At 40.6% G+C, this 20,253-nt stretch overlaps 1 protein-coding gene across 4 annotated transcripts in view; it reads left to right on the forward strand.

Moving 5' to 3' along the window:
• slc8a1b (solute carrier family 8 member 1b) overlaps positions 1-20,253 on the forward strand; it is a 114,372-nt gene that overhangs the window by 15,024 nt on the left and 79,095 nt on the right. For all 4 annotated transcript variants that reach the window (XM_020601645.1, XM_020601646.1, XM_020601644.1 and 1 more), the window contains exons 2-4: positions 807-1,733; positions 3,292-3,456; positions 5,320-6,110. In XM_020601645.1, the coding sequence (XP_020457301.1) occupies positions 858-1,733; positions 3,292-3,456; positions 5,320-6,110 (1,832 nt within the window). In that variant the 5' untranslated portion in view covers positions 807-857. The remainder of the gene's footprint in view (positions 1-806; positions 1,734-3,291; positions 3,457-5,319; positions 6,111-20,253) is intronic.

Consider the following 20,253-nt stretch of genomic DNA (forward strand, 5'->3'; position numbering starts at 1 on the left):
CCTCCAAGTGAGCTGGGTTGTTTATTTTTAATTGTATAAGACACCAAGTGTTGTTTAGTAATGCTGGATAATGATACTGATCTCTCGATACAGTTTAAATTCCATTAATTTAGATTTATTCAATCCATGATGATTCAACTACTTCAGAACTTTTTGAAAAACTGTATTAAACAACTAAGAAACAATGTCACTTCCTTGACTATAAAATTATGTAAAGTTCACATTATAGCTTAAACTAACATTTCTTGGTTATAATATTGTGAGACAAGGATTTATTTTTCTTGTAAATTGCGAAACTGCTAAAACAGGACACATATGTTTTTAGGCTTACATGCGCAAAACAGTTGAACAAGAATAACATTTTACCTTTCAGCATCGACTGAAAGAACAACAAATGTATAAAATGACATTTTTAGCTGCATAATTTCTAAACAAAGCCATTACAACAACCTTTTTTTGGTACAACACAATCCTTTCTGTGACATCTACATGTTTGAGATGAGGTGAGAGTTTCTTACACTGTGAGAAGTGTGATTTACTCTCCATTATGAGGTGTTAAAATGATGTAAAACCCTCTGCATTCTTATCTGCTGTTACACCGGCAACAGGTGGTTAAACCCAAATGCCTCCAGTGTGCTCTGACTAAATACGTATGCTGTCCAAAATGTTGAAATAATATAAATTATTGCAGTGTAAATTCAAATGAAAAGAGCCGATTAATCCTCAAACATCCTCCTTCATTCAGACAACATTCATGAAGTGTTTGATGGTCTGATCTGAATTCTTTCCTCTGCTCCTCCTCTCAGGTTCAAGATTGTCATTAGCTGTCACCTCACAGTTCTGGTGTGGACGTCACCATGGGCCTTTGGGATCACTCCTCCTTCCTGTCCTCTGCTTTCAGGCTAGCAATCATCACAGTGATTCTCCTCCTCAAGCTCCATCCCTCAGTGGCTGGTGCCCCTCCTGAGCCAAGCTTTGATGGCTCAGTTTCAGCAGTATCTACCAATAAAACTGAATGCAGCAAGCCTGAGCAGTGTGCCCCGGGGGTCATGCTGCCTATCTGGGAGCCCCAAAACCCATCATTTGGGGATAAGGTTGCTCGAGCAACAGTTTACTTCGTGGCTCTGGTCTACATGTTCCTGGGAGTTTCAATCATTGCTGACCGTTTCATGGCATCAATAGAGGTCATCACATCACAGGAAAAGGAAATCACCATCAAGAAACCCAACGGAGAAACCACCACCACTACTGTTCGGATCTGGAACGAGACCGTCTCCAATCTCACCCTCATGGCTCTGGGCTCTTCGGCTCCCGAGATCCTGCTGTCTGTCATAGAAGTTGTGGGTCACGGTTTCAACGCTGGCACGTTGGGCCCATCTACCATTGTGGGCTCTGCAGCATTCAACATGTTTGTTATCATCGGGCTTTGTGTGTATGTCGTGCCTGATGGTGAGACGAGGAAGGTCAAGCACCTCCGCGTGTTCTTTGTCACAGCCACCTGGAGTATCTTCGCCTACATATGGCTCTACCTGATCCTGTCTGTGATCTCACCTGGTGTTGTGCAGGTGTGGGAGGGGCTGCTCACCTTCCTCTTCTTTCCCATCTGTGTAGTGTTTGCTTGGGTGGCCGACCGCCGCCTGTTGTTCTACAAGTATATGTACAAGCGCTACCGCGCTGGCAAGCACCGTGGTATGATCATTGAGACCGAAGGTGATCGCCCACTTCCTTCCAAGGTATACTTAACACCACCACCACAACTACTACTAGTTAAGGTGTTAGGCCACGTTCAGAATGAGTTTCAACAGTTTGGAAAAACACAGCCCTCTCCATTTGTTTCTATGGGAGACTGTGTTCATCATAGCTGGCACCAGCAACACAGGAAGCCCTGGCAAAATGATGCAGCCCTGTGCGGCAAAAAAAAAAAGTTGGACCTGGTTCAACTTTTGCCCCACCAGATGGTGACATCATCCAGGAAAGGCACAGCATTGACTAATCACATAATGGGGGATGGTCTAAAAGGGGATGTCCACAAAAAGAAGAGTATTGAGAGTATTCACTCTCAAATTGTGTTTTTGTTAGTTAGGATGTTTGTTTTTTTTTAAATCTATAAATTCCAACACTGGTGATAAAAACTGGTGCTAAGGTAGAGCAGCCTAGCCTAGCCTGTTAGCAGCATGGCTATCTAAAACAAAATGGAAACTTAAATAAAGCTACTCATGTTGATTTGTCACAATGTGGCTGTATCATTCACACTTACAACCCCCAACCCCCACGATCAGTGCAGCCCCTTGCGTAAAAAAACAGCAGGAAGTTGCTTTGCACTCAGTCTGAATGCCAGCTTAGTATTAACAGCAGTATTGCTGTCATTAACACACAGAAAGGCCTTCCTGAACTGCACTTTGTTTTTCAAAGACATATCAGTTAGAGAACAGCTGACCGGTAAAAATTAAACTGCCTTCATCTAAACATGCAGTGGAAAAATAAAAGGAACTGATAAGGTACTTTCTGTAGACAGATGTGAGTTCATGAATGTGTGTCTGAAACAATTGTATCTTCATTACTGACTGGAACTCTGCCAAGGTAAACAAATGTTATGTAGCTGCAAACACGCACGTTTAAGTATTTTGTCATTGTTTAATTTCCTCTTTTGACTACCGTTTGATGCTGTGGGTGTGTGCGTGTGTGATGTCCTGTGCACTGTATTACACATATCTGATTACATTTCCAGCAGTGTGGTGTAGGATACATTATTTCAATCTGTCATCTCTTCAAAATTTGTAAATGACTTTTTGTGATTATAAAGTATACGTGTTCAGTTAGTACATGAACAGCCCTTTCATTTAAACGTCTGTCTAAATGAAACCAATGAGCAGTGTTACTCGGGGGGGGAAGCCCAATAACTAACATTTTCAATTGTCATCTTGTTTAAAGAGCTTAGACACAGTAAATGTGACTGAGGCAATAAAACGGTACTCAGAGGAAATGAGGATCTCTCTGAATGATAAAGCAACCTATTTACTGAGTTGCAAAACAATGTGATTTTTCAGAAACAGATATTGTAACTGAACGGCACTATTGAATACTATATTAAAACTAATTAATGCACCTATAACAAGGTCTAAACAGACACCACAAAAGTATACATGGTTGTTATGAGCCTGTTTAAAGCCTTTATCGGTATACATTCAGTATTCAGTTGACCCCCCATGGCAGCACTGAGACGGCTGATATATTGCTTCAAAGCCTTACACCAGTGATCTTGCTTAATTTGCTTTCTTTTTATGTTATAAGGTTGACATTGAGATGGATGGGAAGATGCTGAATTCTCATGGCGTTGACTTCCTGGATGGTCCGCTGGGGTTGGATCTAGATGAAAAAGATCTGGATGAGGAGGAGACTCGGCGAGACATGGCCAAGATCCTAAAGGAGCTCAAACAGAAGCACCCTGACAAGGAGGTAGGTAGCAAAGTCAAAAGGACCTCACAGAAAGTGCAATGGCAGTGTGACATGAAAAACAGTGTCAGTGCTACTCCTGTCAGGGTTGTTTTTCTCTATAGGAAATGAAATGTTAAAATAAACATTAACAGATGACGCACTTTCTTTTTGCTTCTGTTAACAGCAGCTATGAAGAAAACAAAACAGCTTAATAATACAACTTAATTTGATGACGGTACTTCTAAAAAAAGAACATTTCAAAGGGAACTGAGCATTCATTGACTCAGTATATAAATAGAAAAGATAAACACAGATACTGCAATCCTTACAATTTATTCCAGTATTTCGGCCCCTGGGCGTGATACAAAAGACTGTCCTTGTAATGGATTTGTCTTTGAGTCATTGATAGAGACTTTCAATGTTAATACAGGAATGGAAACTTCCAACATGTGTATATACATGTACATAACCTGATAACAGTAAAGCAACAACAAAACTGACTAAAATCTAGTACTGAAATAAGTCTGGTCTTTTCTTCATACTGCTCTTTATCTTTATACATCTCTGTCTTTAAAAATACATAAATATATGGTAGCCACCTATTATGCTGTGATGAGGTTGTGCTCCTCTTGTTATTTGGACAAGATTTTACATTTAAAAAAATCATAATGGAAGCCACCAGCACCAAGGCAGCCTGCTGAAGTGGAAACTCTTCTTACATGCATGAGAGAGCCTGCTAAAATAGGTTTTTATGGTTTTGCCCTAATCTCTATATGGATTAATAATAAGGCTGATGAGGGTTTTTTTTGTGCCTCAGTCATATTTTAACAGCAAGTACTCTGACACTACAGGTAAATTCCTTACTTATATTGCAGACAGAGCTGCTACATTATTGGTTGAGGTAGACCTACATCTATAGCTGAGAAGAGTTGGATCCCAAAGCTCCTAAATTGGTTCGGTTTTCCCTCTACAACCTCATTTTGTTTGAGACCTGATAATTGATACTGGTGTCACCATTTTGCTGGATGACCTAATTGTGAAATAGATGAGAGAACCCTTTTGTAGGCACATGTTCCACTTATTAGCACAGTGTTAATTTAAAAATGTTTCCACTCCATTATTCAGTATGAAACGTTAACCAGCAAACAAAACCTGGTGTTTGCATTATTGTGCATCTCTAAAGTCTCATCTCTGTGTAAAAAAAAAATTGATTTGGTTATTCATTGTTTATGTGCAGTTTGTTTAATATATCATGAGCATTAAGTATGATTAGGATCATAGACATTACCAACTTTAGGCCAAGCTAGAATGTTCCTGTTTTTATAAGTGGCCTCCTACACAAACAGTCTGGAAAGAGTTTGGCACTTTTGGGGCGAGGAAAGGAGGGAACAGTGAAAAGACCTTAGAGCCTGCCCAGAGGTTTATTGCATTTTTCCAAGATACCTAAACATGGATGGATGGATGGATGGATACTTACTGTCAAACATCCCAAAGCTCTTTATGTTTAATTTCACACATCATGTACAGCCTTTATAAGACCTCACAAAGCCTTGGATAATCTCATGCCTACTCCTCAGTGCAACTAAATCACCAAGACACTGATAGAAATTTCACTGTGCTTTACATACAGTGTGGCAACATGCCTCATTGTAACATCACTGTTCTCTGACTATTTCTAATGTTGGATTCATCCACATGACACATTAAATCTTATTTATCCAGAGAGGGTCGAAGAAACGGTATAATAATGTATCTTATTCAGGCGGACAAGTTGACAGAGAAGACATTTTCCCACCAGGAGAGGATACTATGCCACATCCAGTAGTCACACTACAGAACACATTTTTACATTGTGTTCATGTCCTTTACGTTTTCTCTTACCAGATGGAACAGCTCATTGAGCTTGCCAATTACCAAGTTTTGAGCCAGCAGCAGAAGAGTCGTGCGTTCTATCGATGCCAGGCCACCCGGCTGATGACAGGTGCTGGCAACATCTTGAAGAAACATGCAGCTGATCAGGCACGAAAGGCTGTCAGCATGCACGAGGTTCGCTCTGATGCTGGTGATAATGACCCCATATCTAAGATCTTCTTTGAGCCTGGCTCTTACCAGTGCCTTGAAAACTGTGGCACAGTGGCTGTGAATGTGGTGCGACGTGGAGGTGACCTGGGCAAAACGATTTCTGTGGAGTACCGAACAGAAGATGGCACGGCCAACGCCGGCTCAGACTACGAATTCACAGAGGGTGTGGTGGTGTTCAAGCCTGGCGAGACAATGAAGGAGATCCGTGTGGGGATCATTGATGATGACATCTTTGAGGAGGATGAAAACTTCCTGATTCACCTATCCAGTGTCAAAGTGTTGCCACCAGAGGGAGAGGAACCAGAGGAGAGCGAGACAGCAAATCATGTGGACTCAGTGGCCTGTCTCGGTTCACCCGCTACAGCGACTGTTACCATCTTTGATGACGACCATGCCGGTATCTTTACGTTTGACGAACCAGTATGCCATGTAAGTGAGAGCATTGGCACCATGGAGGTGAAGGTGCTGAGAACATCGGGGGCTCGCGGCCTGGTCATGCTTCCATACAAGACAGTGGAAGGAACAGCAAAAGGCGGCGGAGAGGACTTCGAAGATACTCATGGTGTCCTGGAATTTCAGAACGACGAAATCTTGTGAGTAAATCAATCTACCTTCAAACTAGAATCACCATGATGGAGTAATGCTAACTGCTTATTTATTATGCACATATTTATATGTTTTTTCACACTTTGTCAGTGTGATGTTGTAAATGTTATTGTCGATGACGGCTGTCAGTGTGATGTTGTAAATGTTATTGCTGATGATGTGAGAAAGTGGAGGTGTGAGTGAGATGTGGTGGTCACGATGAGTGGCCAGGCCAACTCAACAAAATCAACAAATCCCAACCCCCCCCATGCTCCCTATGCTTTTTACCTTTTCTCTGTTTTCTCTTTTGACTCCTTCATTCATTTATTTTATCTTCATCAGCCTGTTTGTTCCTCTTTGCTTTGGACTCTCTTGTGCTGCTGTTTTAGTATCTTGTGGGATTTATTGTTTTCTACAGCCTGTATTGCTGTATAGTCAGCACAGCAGGTTTTGCCTGGGAGTTACAGGAGCCAAGAATCTGGGCTATTTCTTAGACTATTGATGGTTTTAATTTTAAGTAGATGGACTGTCAGGACACTGAAATTAAATGAGATGTGTGAAGATTCTTTAACTAAGGCACTTAATGGAGAGCCAGGAGGAGCTGGTTGCTGGAAACAGTGTAAGAACTCAAGCAGCAGGGAATCGGGGCAATGCTCGGAATCTAGTAAACTTAATTTTGGATACACAAAAGTGTTTTTAAAAAGATCCTTTTTGCCCTTTTAGGTGGCTTTATAATGTGTGACAGCATCACAGAGCAACTGCTTGCACAGCCAGCTAGAGGCTTTTCTGTTGTCTTTCCTGTGTGAAAAGGACTTCAACTCCATTTAAGGACCCCTGCTTTTAAATGCCGTGGCCACAGTTCCAAGCTCTTCTTAGCCAAACAATGTGGCCTTATTATGTGATGGCGACTCATGGTGAGGTTCATGATTGCTGTTTGACCATATTTCAGGAGACCTTTTACCACAGTGGTGAATTTGCTCATAACCAGGTGCCGTACTCTTCGTCCTAACGCACTCACACGCTGAAGGTGGAGGGGGGTTACGGTAGCTCCAGCTATCAGTCAAATGTTTGTAGAGTGCTGACCACTTTGGCTTCAAACCAAACTCAATTTAAATGTCGTCTTTTCCACTTTAAATCTTTCTAAATTGTTGCAGTGGTATGCTGTGAATGCACACAGTAACACTGGGACAGAATGAATGTGACTTTCTTGCCACACTTTCACTTCATTGATTGTTCAGTTAAAGTTATCAGAGTGTGAGGTTGAGTCAGATGTTGACAGTACTACAGAAATTATAGGAACTGATTCTAAAGAGCAACATCAGGTGCATGCTGATATTATGTGAATGCTGTATATTAAAGTGTCTGAACTGTGTTAGTTGTTCATTTTAACAGCATACATCATGGCCACAGCCGTCATGATGCACACAGGCTCCTCTGTAAATGCATCATTTGTGGATGTTTTTCGGTTCATGATGTTAATGTCAGTATTTTTTGTGGTTTATAGCCATTTTAATATCAGTGGTGATGCATTGTCACAGTTATAGATTTGTCCATGTGACTGCTGTGGATTTATATCTTGTTTGTTTAGTGATCCCCCCCAATCTAATGGATGCCTGTGTTGTTACCATGCTACTGTTGAACTGCTGTTTCAATGTTGTAAGAAGCTGAAATGTTTGGCATATATCTAAAACTGAATACATGCACTGAGAGGTCAAACCGCTACCTTTTAACTAAACGCTCCATGAGGTGCAGCACTGATTTGTGTGCAACATACTGTAATTGTTTTTTGTAAATCACTCAATAAGGTGGGCTACTGGTCTCTCTCCCACTCTTTCTCTCACACACGTGCACACATGGTGGGGTGGGTGTGTTTAAAATGTCACAACAAATTACTGTTTGCAGTAAAGCCTTCTCATAGTGGCCTGCAGACCTGTGGGACCTGTAGCTTTGGTGATAACACAAACTTCACATTTTTCAGCATTTGACCTTTTTATTGTTTGGCCCATGCACTAATTTGTGAGTTGGCTTGTAGAACAATTTGGATCATGAATTATCACAGAATATTGGCTAAATATTCTCTATTACTACTACTACTACAGTAACTCTCATTCTTCTCATTCACACTGTCACAACGGCAATGTCAAGAATTTGTCAAGTTAGTTTTTACGGTAGTAGTTTGGATTTTTACAGACTTATGTTTCTCTTATTTAGTTTAACTTGCCCACTTTCCACCTTTTGGCTGTTTTTTGCGGCTCAGCCATCCAAGAAAGAGATCTGTCATTCCTCTTTGGAAGAAAATGATAATTTGAAATTGATGGGATTATAGAAATAAACAGTATATAGAATAAGCAGTAGAGCTCTATCTTTTTAGAGGCATCAGTTAGTTGTAGTAGTTTTGCCTTGGAAACCAAACATTTGCTTAGAGTACTTGTTTTGAAACACCCAGATGTTTTTTAGTTTGGCGAAAGGCTGCAGTGACATGAAACAAAATGTACTGTCATGATGAATGAGTGGGAGAGATGCTGTCCTAGCAACAGTATAAAACTCAGTCTTACTGTCTCACTCTGTTTTTGGTCAGATTTGAAGCAGATGTCTGCAGGGCTGGCTTTTTCATCCTGTGGTAGACTGCATATTTTCCATAGCTTATAGATCTTACAGCCAGGACTAAGTGGGTTTTAATAACACCTTGTCCAAATCAAATGATGGACTGTCTTTCCGGCTATCGTGATCACTGTGTGTGCTTCAAAGGGAAGAGGTCCAGAGGTGGAGCAGAATGACGGCAAACTACAGTAGTAGTGTGAAAAGCTATAACAAAGAAAAATAGCAAGTTTGGTTTCCACTGTGTTTTTCAAGCACTTAATGTCTAACTACCCCTCTCCTAATTAATGCAGGATGTGAAAATACCATGGCAGAATTTCAACATGTATATGAGCCTTTACAACAAATCATGTATTCACTTCAAAAAAAGTCAGTTTCCCTGTGATCACAGCTGTGGTTTCCAATGAAAGCTAATTGCATGAACAAGATTATAAAAGACTTTGCACAAGGATTATCTGTGAAAATCGCTTCAGTCTTTGCTCAGACAGCATGAAGGACGCTACATGAAGTCAGATTCTGCAGATGGCGTCCAAGAAGAAAACCACTGCTGACAAAATGGCACAAAACGGCAAGATTCAATTTTTCCAAAGAGCATAAAAAAGAAGCCAGATGAAAACTGGCAGCACCTTTTGTCCCCTAACCTGAATGCAATGGAATACCTTTAGAGAACTTTACAGAGGGAGGTAGAGAAACAGAACTCCTCCAGCAAAGAGCAGCTGAAAAGAATCATATGTCAATAATGACAGATTTGCAAGACTGGTGTTCAACATGCCCAGAAGGATCAAACTTATCAGAAAGAAGGAAACAAAAGAATGGAATCTCACTAACAAAGGTTGCAAAGACCGTTCATTATAGTTTAATTAGTCAAATGTGTTCAAGTGACATGTTTGTTATTGACCTTTGACTAAAAACAAATGAAATGTTAACATGTTTATGTTACACATTATGTTAAAGGTAGTATTTTACTGCTTAATTATAATAGGTGGACAAGAAAAGCCTGTTATCAGACTTGGGAAATTTTGGGAATTTCTCAGGCATTTGCTCAGATACTTGGTAGCTGCTAGCTACTAGCTTTTAACTAAAGTGGTTAAAATTAGTCTGCCCTCAGTGTCAGCCAATTTTCCTCTGGATTTCAGACATGTACTTTGATATGATATTCAGTATGTTTGTTTCCACACTTCATGGTAAGAAGAAAAATGCAAGGCTGTGTTTGTCTTCTGGGTAAACGTTCACACCTTTAATGTGCTGTGAGTTAAAAATAGCTGCTGTAGGTGAGAAAGGCCATAGTACAAAGTTTGATTTGATTTATTCTTTCAAACATGTAACGACAGTCAATATGTCAACACACATAATTTCACACATATCCACAAATGCATTATCAATTTGCTTATACCTAGTACATGCTTGAACGGAGTAGGAAGAAGTTAGACTTATCCAGTCCTACCCCATGACATCATCTTACCATCATTGGTTTGCAAGCAGTATCTCTACTTAGATAATTATCTTCTACACCACACAAGTAATATACTAAAAAATATTACAGACTGTTAACATTCTTACATAATTACATACTTTGATAATTATCTTCTACATCACAGTAGAAATATTGCATAGTGTTAACAAGTTGGTTGTGTTATTGCAAACACAATAAATAAACATGCCATAAAATTAAAAACGCATCCACAATTTAAAAAAAAAGCTGAATAAACTGCCACATGTCCCAGAATTTATAGCCTAAAGTAATTTACAATGCTTGTACCTTGATGGGTCTTTTTTTTTTTGTTGAAAATATTCATTCCCAAAGAAATGCACAGTGAATGTCAGAAATGAGCTGCTGGAGCCCCGATATGTCTCTTTAGGGAAAAGCTGAGGATGTCTTAGCTGCAGATAAAGGAATTACAAAATAGCTCATCTAAATAGGCTTGCCTCCAGGCTGACTCTACCCTGATTCTGTTTCTCTGATAAAGAAGGAAGGAGCCATATAGGGAGGGTGCAATAAGAGATAAATGAACATGAATGGAGGCTGTGATGGGCAGAGAATGATGGCAGGGGCAGTGTGTAGTGGGAGAAAGTTTTCTTCTTAAAATGTTGCACTTTTCCATCTTTACCAATTATATTTTCCCCCATGCGAGTCACTGTGCAGTTCATCTCTGGAATAGCTTTTTAGGAATTGTCTGGTCTGAAAATGCATGTGTGTTTGTGTGTCAGAGAGAGAATTAAAAATGTAAATATTTGTGTCTTCAGTGCAGCATGTCGCATTAAACACCAGCTCAGTCCTGTATGTTTTGTGTGTGTGTTCTCGGTTTATCCACCTTGTGTTGAAATGCACCGATGCCACATTTTGACCAAGGCTGTTTTTCATTTCAAGTATATCTTAGTACTAGTACTACAACCACTGACTATTATTTGGTAGAGAAATTGTAATTCTCTTCAGTATGACATGATTTCACCTGGGTCTAAAGTGACTTGTGCAAGTGAAATGTTTGGTTTTGTGAGTTAGAATCAAGGCCGACTTTGTTTTACTTTTTATAATTTAAAAACAATGACATCCATTTCTTGAAAGAAACTGCATTGGGAACAGGTGGATTTGTTTTATCCCACTGGCTCTTGTCTAACTTTTTTCCAAAGTTTTCATTTCAAGTTTAAATGGACTGTATTTTATAAAGCGCTTTCTCACAGTGTGTTACACTGGCCAAAGCGCTTTACAGAAGATCATACACCCTTCACCCATTCACACACCGATGACGACAGGCTGCCATGCACCAGCGCTAGTCAAGCCACCGGGAGCAATTCAGGGTTCAGTGTCTTGCTCAGGGACACTTAGGCATGTGGGGAGACCGGGAGTCAAACCACCAACTTGCTGGTCAGGAGACGACTGCCCTACCTCATGAGCCACAGCCACCCCTGATTGTTAGACCACTGCTAATCCACATCTTCTCCTACAAACTAGCTTCCTCATAGCTGTCATACATTGAGCAGTTTTATCCAGAGCACCTTCCAGCACCCTAAGTGGCTCTATTTTTATTTTGGAAGGTCCTAATGGAATTACCAGACTACTTAACACAAAATAGGTCAGCAATTCAACTTTTTTCCATAACTGTTGCACTGAAAGTGTATTTTTAGACAGAAGAGGACAGCCAAGTTGAATATGTCCCATGTCATATTAGTCTGTAAAATATATGATGCACGTTCACAGTATGGCTCATTAGTTACTGCTGAAGCGGTGTTTCCAAGGCAACAAGCCCTTGTTTCACACATACAGACATATTAAGGTCAAAATAGTTCAGAAAACAGAGCATGTAGGTGGATGCAACCAAATTTATCACATATGCATACTCGCACAGGTACTTGTACACACTGTCTGTGCGCATAGCCACTACGAATACAACACACACCGCCACACTGATATGCTGGTTTTGATGTAGCTATGGTTTTGACTTGTACTCGGTCACTTTTTGACCTTGTGGGGGAGTAAATACACAGATCACACACATACAAACACAAAGTCATCCATAAACAGGCAGCCTGTGGTGGAACATGCTACAATTGAGAATGACATTAGGCTCCCTCCTACACACACACACACACACACACACACACACAGAGCAGACTGGAACTTCACACTCTATTAAGCAGCACAGACTGGCCGTTTGAAATGTGTGTTTATACAGTAAGATATAGAAATATGGAATGAAATCAAATATATTTTTGCATAGCTGCTTGAAGCTTTATCCTCCCCACAATTACATACAAATGACACAAACAGGCTGTGCCTTCCGAGCTGTGAAGATTGTTCTCATGTTACAGAGTACACGGTAATAACTTTGATCTTGGTAGGAGACTCACCTGTTACTGTGTGCTTATGTGTATTAGACTGAGAATGTACTTTACTGCATAAGAAATGCACTGATTATTAAGAAGAAAAGTGACAGATCATTTTAGTAATGCTTACTGTTCTTGCTTTCATCAGACTAGACTTTACAAACATTTTTGGAAGACAATTAACTGACACTAAAAAACAATTAAGTTGATTAGAAATATGGTAACTGAAGTTATATGAAGGCATAAGAGGTACAGTACAGAGAAAGTGTAGTAAATGTACATTGAGCACGTGAGAGAGGAGAGAAAGTCTAGAAGCTAACATCATTTCTTGGTATTTTCTCAACCCACTTACAAAAGTTAGCTAGGCTGCCATAGTTTTTCCTCACAAAGGAGAATGCAATCAGTGCAGTCATCCCATAAACTGGACGACAAATGAAAAAAGCTATTTTTGTCACATGATAGTTCAGGATATATATATATATATACATGTGTGATAATTAGCCTGTTCAGTATTTTTACTACACTGGATAGTAAAGGGGCTGTGAGCATGAGAGACAAGAGAAGAGAAGGGAGGGCAGGTCAGCAGCTTGACAAATGAGCCCTAACCAGCTGCCTCCACAAAACACCATCGCCTTGGCAACTGCCAGGATGGAAAGAGAGGGAGGGTGAACGAGAGAGACTCAGAAAGAGACAGAGTGGCGGGAGAAAAGGCTTGCAGAGCGAGAAAGTGATAAAAGACATGAGAAAGAGGGTGGTCTGGGATTGAGAGATTGAGAGAAGATGGATATATACAGTAGACTGAGGAACCAGATGGGGAAACTATTTGTTCTTATTATTTACCTGTAAGGATGCCAGATGTGTTTTTTGATTATGTTCATTGTTTGTGTTTATTAATTTTGACCCCTCTGTATGAATAAGAGGGCACAAGTCATTTTGCCATAATGAATTGTTGAGGCTTTTGCTGCTGGACAACTACTTCATGCACTGTTAAAGTGACTCCTCATGGCATTGTGCTACAACTTGTCACAGATCAACGCAACATGCACAGCTCGTGATCGCTCTAATGTATTAAAGTGGCAGCACAGAAGGTGATGCAGTTTATATTTTCAGTTTTAAGGTCACCATAGTTATGAGTAGAATTCAAAGGAAAATACTTTCAAATACTTTTTGATTCAACATGTGATTTTTGGAAAATTCAGACCAAAGTCATTGCAGCTGACCTCCTAGTAACATGTTCGCCATCCCTCTGGCCAAGGCAGTGTTCACTGAATTCACTGACCGTGTTACAGCTCTTATTCACGGCTGTGCTATCCAGCTCATTCAGCAGCTTGAAGGAAGGGTTATCACATAACACAGCCACACCCATATTTCAGTCACTGCTCAGTTTACAATTCATTGCACAGTTTGAGAATTCACCCCTGAAAGTATGGGCAGCTGAACCAAGCGAAGGGATATTCTTTATTTTTGATGTTTAATTTTGCAGCTGGGATCTTGCTCACTTATAGAAAGGACGGTGGGACTTTGGAAAACAAAGCAGTGGGTATAAATCTCTGCCAAGTTTTCAAAGTGAGGACAAAAGGCTGACAGGTCTGCGTTTGCACACACAAACCTACACTGCATATCAGTGCAGTCAAGCCTTTTATTGTGAAAAGCCAAAAGATATCCTCATATCAGAGGATGAGAGTCTTAAAGGATTATTCTCTAAACAAAGTAGACTCAAGTGGGCTCAAGGTCAAGGATTGATGCTGCTTTGTTTCATTCTATGTGACCAAAATTGGTGCTTATTTCCTTGGACACTGTCAAATCTCTCAGGAATTACCTATTGTGGGGCTTTAACTGCAAAGTCCTCAATCTGTTCTGGCTAAACTCTTCCCATCTTTAGGGATATCTTATTATGAAGTGCAAAATCCCTGGACTTGATCTTCAGTTAAAAAGGTAACTCTCCGGACTTCCACAGCTTGCCAGTCTTTCTGTGAGTGCTGTAACTCTCTTTCAATATTTCCACACAATTAACCAGGTCAAGCTCCACATTCACCTTCTGTACATGGTTGATTAAGAGCAAATTGATGCTGATGAGGAGGCAGACATAAACCAGATTCAAACCTGTGGCATCTTCTCATCTATTGCACAGCTTTTTGCTGGTTGCTGTCTAGAAGCAAAGCGCTTTAACCACAGTGCTGGTGTATTCCCTGACATGTCTGCCCTAAGTAGTTTTAATGGATGACTATGAGCAGGCTAATGCTGTTATGCTGATGTTAATTGTTTTGGCAAGAGGGGCTTGTGATTTTGGAACCGAATCTCACTGGGGTTATTTATCCTCCACCTTAGTCACAGAGGCAGAAAGACTGCCAAATGTGTGTCTGTGTGTGTATGACATTGGCAGGTCAAGTGAAACAGATCATCGTTGTTTATGCCCTGGATTATTTCATCGGTGTGTGTTAAATGTTGTATATTTGAGGTCTGATATTTTATTAGATCCCTTGAGACTCAGTTTGAGCTTGGAACTGTTGTCTTAAAACTTGGGGGTGCTGGTTTGGTTATTTTTGGGTTATATTGTATTAGTGTGTCATGTTTTCAAGTAAGATGCACAATGGCAAGTGGAAAACTGAAACACAGAGAGAGTGTAGCTTGCGTGTTACCTTGTCAAGCTAATGGACATAAGGAAACAACCATGTTAAAGGAGAGGTCCCCAAAGACCTCACTGACTCAGGGAAGGCCTCTTCATTGTGGGAGCAATATGACCTGTGTGACCACTTAGTTTTATTTTGGCTTATGATTTGAACTGTCAAGGTCGGCTCAGTTCGAGGTCTACCAGCCATGTTTATCTAGCCAATATTAGGGATAAAAATGAAGTGAAGTTTGTGTTTGACTAAGATAAATGATGGGTGATTATTATAAGATGTTATAGTGCAATGAGAAAAAGTACATATACTTCTCTTTACTGAAGGAGTAACTAAAATTTTACATCAGGTTCACATCTCTGTTTTGGCAGTTCAACTTGGTCATAGATAGGTCAGGTCTTAAAATGTTGAATAAGTCAAGGTTCAAGCCTGTGCAGACTAGAACTGTGTGTGTGTGTGTGTGTGTGTGTGTGTTTGTGCATGTTGCCAGTTAGCCCATTAACACCTGCAAAACACACCAGCTTTACTTGTTCTTCTTTCTTCCTCTCCCTTTTTCACAGCATGCCATTCTATTAGTGCAGTGTTGCTGTGGGTAACCACTGCACTGGCTGCAGCAGTATGTGGTCAAACGCTACCAGTTGTAGTAAAATCTCAGACCATTTCATGCTCTACTGGGCCCCTCTTTCTAGCTCTGCCTCTCTCTGCTGCTGCTTATTGCGCTGTCAGAGAGTAAAGAGGGGAGCGAGAGAGAAATCAATGAGTATAAGGGAAAAGTGGACTGATAAAGGCAGGACCAAAAATAAATGAATGGAGGAGAGGGAGTATGGAAAGCAGAGGGAGAAAAGAGTAAAAGAGAGTCCAGGAGAAACAAGAGAGGTGGAAACAGACAAATACACTTCAGCTCAACACAAAACCACAACATTTTGTTATGTATTTTTTAAGGTCAAACCCCGGTGTCCTTCTTTTGCCCTTTTCATCCTCACTCACTCTCTTTCCTATATCGCTCTACCCACTGTCTCTCCCCCTATTCATTTTTCAGAACGCATAGGTTATTGTGTTTGCTTAAGAAAATGGTGGTTATCCTATCATAAAACAAGGCCATGTGGATTCCTTGACAACTAGCTTTAGATACAGAAGCCACTAGCATTACTGTACTCCTCTCAATGGGGCCTTTGTCGCTATATGACATCACGTCCTCCTTTGCTCCCATCATAGTTACTATGTCACTTAACAATAAAACATAACTATGGGTCTTAGTAAAAAGACCTAAAGGGTCATTTATTATGGGAAGAGAATGTCTCAAAATAAAACAAAGGGAAGGTCAGTAAATGTCAGATGGTGTGAACCATTTCCTAGGCTCTCATGCCCAGGGCCCATATGATGATGAAGTCCTCAGGGGACAGTCGGGTCGATATGGTTTGATGCCACCACTAACACAATCAACACATTATGGTTTATTTCTGGCCTCTTTTTGTCTTTTGTGTTTCATGGAAAAAGAGGGACTCAATGACTCTGCTTTGAATTTTACATTATTTACTGTTCCTGTCTCCTCCCGCTTTACCTCAGTCCACCCTTTTCTTTTATTGTAATAAATGGAGATGTGAGCTTGCAGTGAGATCCAGCAGCACCAGTAGTCTGCCCATGGATCAGACCTCTCTGCTGGAATTCTGCTCTGTCTGCCTATTTGCATGCTTCCTGCTTTTACCTGTGGCGATTTCCATGTCTTCTAGGTCATGGGATATTTAAAATAACTTCTCATCTGCCAGTACAAGTATCTCTCTTCCCTTTCCTTCAGTTCTATTTTGTGGGTTTTCTCTCTGACCTGGGGCCATGATTAAGAGGGACCGCTGGGGTCATTCGTATTGTGCCGCTAGAGGTGAAATTCTTGGACCGGTGCAAGACGGACGAAAGCGAAAGCATTTGCCAAGAATGTTTTCATTAATCAATCCTCTGTGCACCCTACTGCATGTGACCATTTTTTGTTTACAACATGTTAACATAGCCAGCATAGTTTTGGTCAGTTTGCAATAAGGGGAGCTCTTCCAAAAAAGGACACAGTGAACCAATACTGGTACAAATGTGGCAGAAATGTGAGAAGTGTTTGGCTGCAGACTTGATGCACAGCTGTAGAGGGGTTGTTAAATTTGTATGTGAGGGGAAGAAAGTGACTTAGCATTAAAGAAGTATAGGTAGAAAGATATACATGTATTTAAATTTCTGGTACAGGAGGTTGAAATGCGACTGCCACATCACATTTAAAGAAAGATGATTATAAAATCATGTCATTAACAGATAAAATGCATTGACAATGACTTAAAGATTTAGAGAAGTGACTTTGTGTTTGAAAGGTTGCCAGGTCAAATGCTCAAATGAGCTGGGACAGTGTGGGTGGGTGAGCTGTCAACAGCTAATGATCGGGTGCCCTGTCAGTAATTAATCTCCAATGTAGGTGCCTCAGTGTCCAGCAGCTGAGGCCTGCAGTTGTTCTGGGCATCTTCACATGTGAATTTGCATGAATTGGCTTTGCTAGCAACTGTGTCCTCTTGGTCCTGGAGTATACAAAGTTAAAGATCTTCTGAGCAGATTTTCTTAAGCACTATTATTTTTTCAAATAGGGTGTTATCATTGGTGCCTCACAACATGCATGGCTCCAACCCTGGAAGAAAGTACATGTAAGATAATACACCATTTATTGTAAAACAAAGCAGGATATTCTGACTTTTTGCTGGATGATGTGTTTTGTATGCAGGTCTTTAAAAGCCCACATGATGATACAAATGGATTTCATTAATACATTCCTATTCTTGCTGTGCAGTGGTCCGGTTAATAGTATTTTTGGATGCATAATCATTTTTATCAACATCACGGAGATAAAAAAACAAACAAAAAACCTTTGTGACGTGTTTCTGTGGTTACATTACCTGGAAGTGTTCCCAAAACTAGACACATTTAGAAATGCTCTATGATTGAGGTGAACAAAGGCAGAGTGGAGTTACAAGTTTGATGATAAAATGTGAGGTGAGAGCTGTGATAACCAAGTAGATAAAAGTGGCCACAATAACTGCAAAGGTCCTGGAGCTTGTATGGGAGGAATAGCTCATAGCAGTCATAGTGGCGATAGTGATGCTGTCAGACAAGACAAGCTGCCTAGGCAGAAAGGACACACACTGTACGAGCTCCAATGTGCAGAATCCCTGTCTTACAGAGGTGTGATACCGTTTCATCTGTTTGTTTTTCATCTATTTCTCTGTGTTCAAAGATGCAAATATATTACATCCACGTGCTCGCTCATTGAAACAGGCTAATCAGAAGAATCCAGGCTCTGATCTTTGATTGATTTTTACCTATTAAATCTACTTCATTCATGAGCAGGGATTTAGATGAAGGGGAGCGGAGCCTAGATATCCTTTAAAGCTGCTGTTATGTTGCTTTATTATCTATTTAAATTTAAAGCCATGATTGCCAAAGTGTATAGTGGTACAGTATTTCTGCCCCCTGTAGCAGGATGTGTCTGCTTTTGAGTAAAAACCATCAGCACTCTTATAGTTTGGCAGAGAAGATGGTTTTAAGAAGCAATATCCTTGACAGTGGAAAACCTTGTCCTGCCACCAGATTGCTTCCCTTGTATCTATGATGACTGGATGTCCCAGTTTACCAGGGACAGTGCTGCGACAGTCCTTAAGAGTGCATCGATCAGTCACAGTGGCCTTTTCGTCTCTCCTGTGTTCTTTTAGAAAATTTTTACTGTCACTCAAACATCTAAGGTCATGTAGCTATGGGCTAGATTACATTTTATAATGTGATTACATAGAATAACAGTCGTAAAACAGTATGTGGGCTATCTTGTTCTTTAGACCTGCATGTCCTCTTCTCTTCTGCACATTTTTCAAAGGCATGTAGGTGTGCAGGATCCTTTTTCCCCCACATAACCAGCAGCCATGCGTGACTCAGATTCTAGTATCTCTCCTCTCTCTCTCTCTCACTGCACACAACAACCAATCTGGCTGCTGCAGGCGCCAGGCTAGCTACAGCTTTAGACAAAATGTGAAAAATGTCACAATGAACCGGGAATGAGATTTTTGTTATACTGCAGTTTAACAAAACGCTTTGCTCTGCTCTGAAAAGATGAAAGGGTGATAAGAGGTGAGTGATGGTGCCTGTGAGTTTTAGCATTGGTGAGAGTCAGAGACAGAAATCACTGTACTTGTGCCAAAATGTCTGGTGACCTTAGTTACACACTGACTCAACAGATGTCCGGCCTCTGAGTATGGGTTCCTGACGCTCTGCTTGTCTCTCAACACAGAAAGACACCATCCTAATGACTAATAAAAGCTTGAAATATACATAAGGCATGTAATTAACTATTAGCCAAAGGCAGCCATTTCCAGTCACATCCTGTAAGGGGACCTAATCCCATCTGAGGTGCTAAACCTTAAACCTATGAGGAAACAAATATTTCTTACCAAGTAACATGACAGTCCCATGTCTTACTGACCAGACAAGTGTGGTGTCAGTCTTCTCATCAAACTCAAGAGTGAATAGGCATACTGTTTTCCTCAAATGGTCAAACTGTTCCCTGTACATACCTTTTCATGTCACTTTGTGTGTGGTGGGACCAACCCCGTGTTTTCCTGCTATTCTGGCAGTAAGAGTAATTTGGTAATTCCAGTAGGGAATTCCCTTTCAGCTTTACCTGACCTGGAATTTGATAGTAGAGATGCAGGATAGGGATTTTCTGTGTGTGTCTGTGTAAGATCACCACAGGAAGTGAACCCAGGTTTACGGTGACAGTTTATTACTTGACCTCTGTGTTTTTCATCTGGTCTTACATCCAGGTGTTCGACCCCTACAGTGAGGCTGGGTTTTACAGTAGGAGTCTGATATAGAGGCAGCACAACAGCACACACCGGTTCAAGATAATAACAAGATATTCAGTGTGTTGAGTATTAAGTTTGTTCTGCCACCGGGGAGTGCTAGCAATCACTTGTTTCCAATACAAATCACCTTGTTGTTTGTTTTCAATGCAAATCACATAGTCTCAGCTCATGATTCTTTGTGAGCATATTGGAAAACGAATAGAGTATTTTCTGCCTCAAAAACAAATAGACCC

The sequence above is a fragment of the Monopterus albus genome, unplaced genomic scaffold (genome assembly GCF_001952655.1).
Source record: "Monopterus albus unplaced genomic scaffold, M_albus_1.0 scaffold52.1, whole genome shotgun sequence".
In the NCBI taxonomy this organism is placed as follows: Eukaryota; Metazoa; Chordata; class Actinopteri; order Synbranchiformes; family Synbranchidae; genus Monopterus; species Monopterus albus.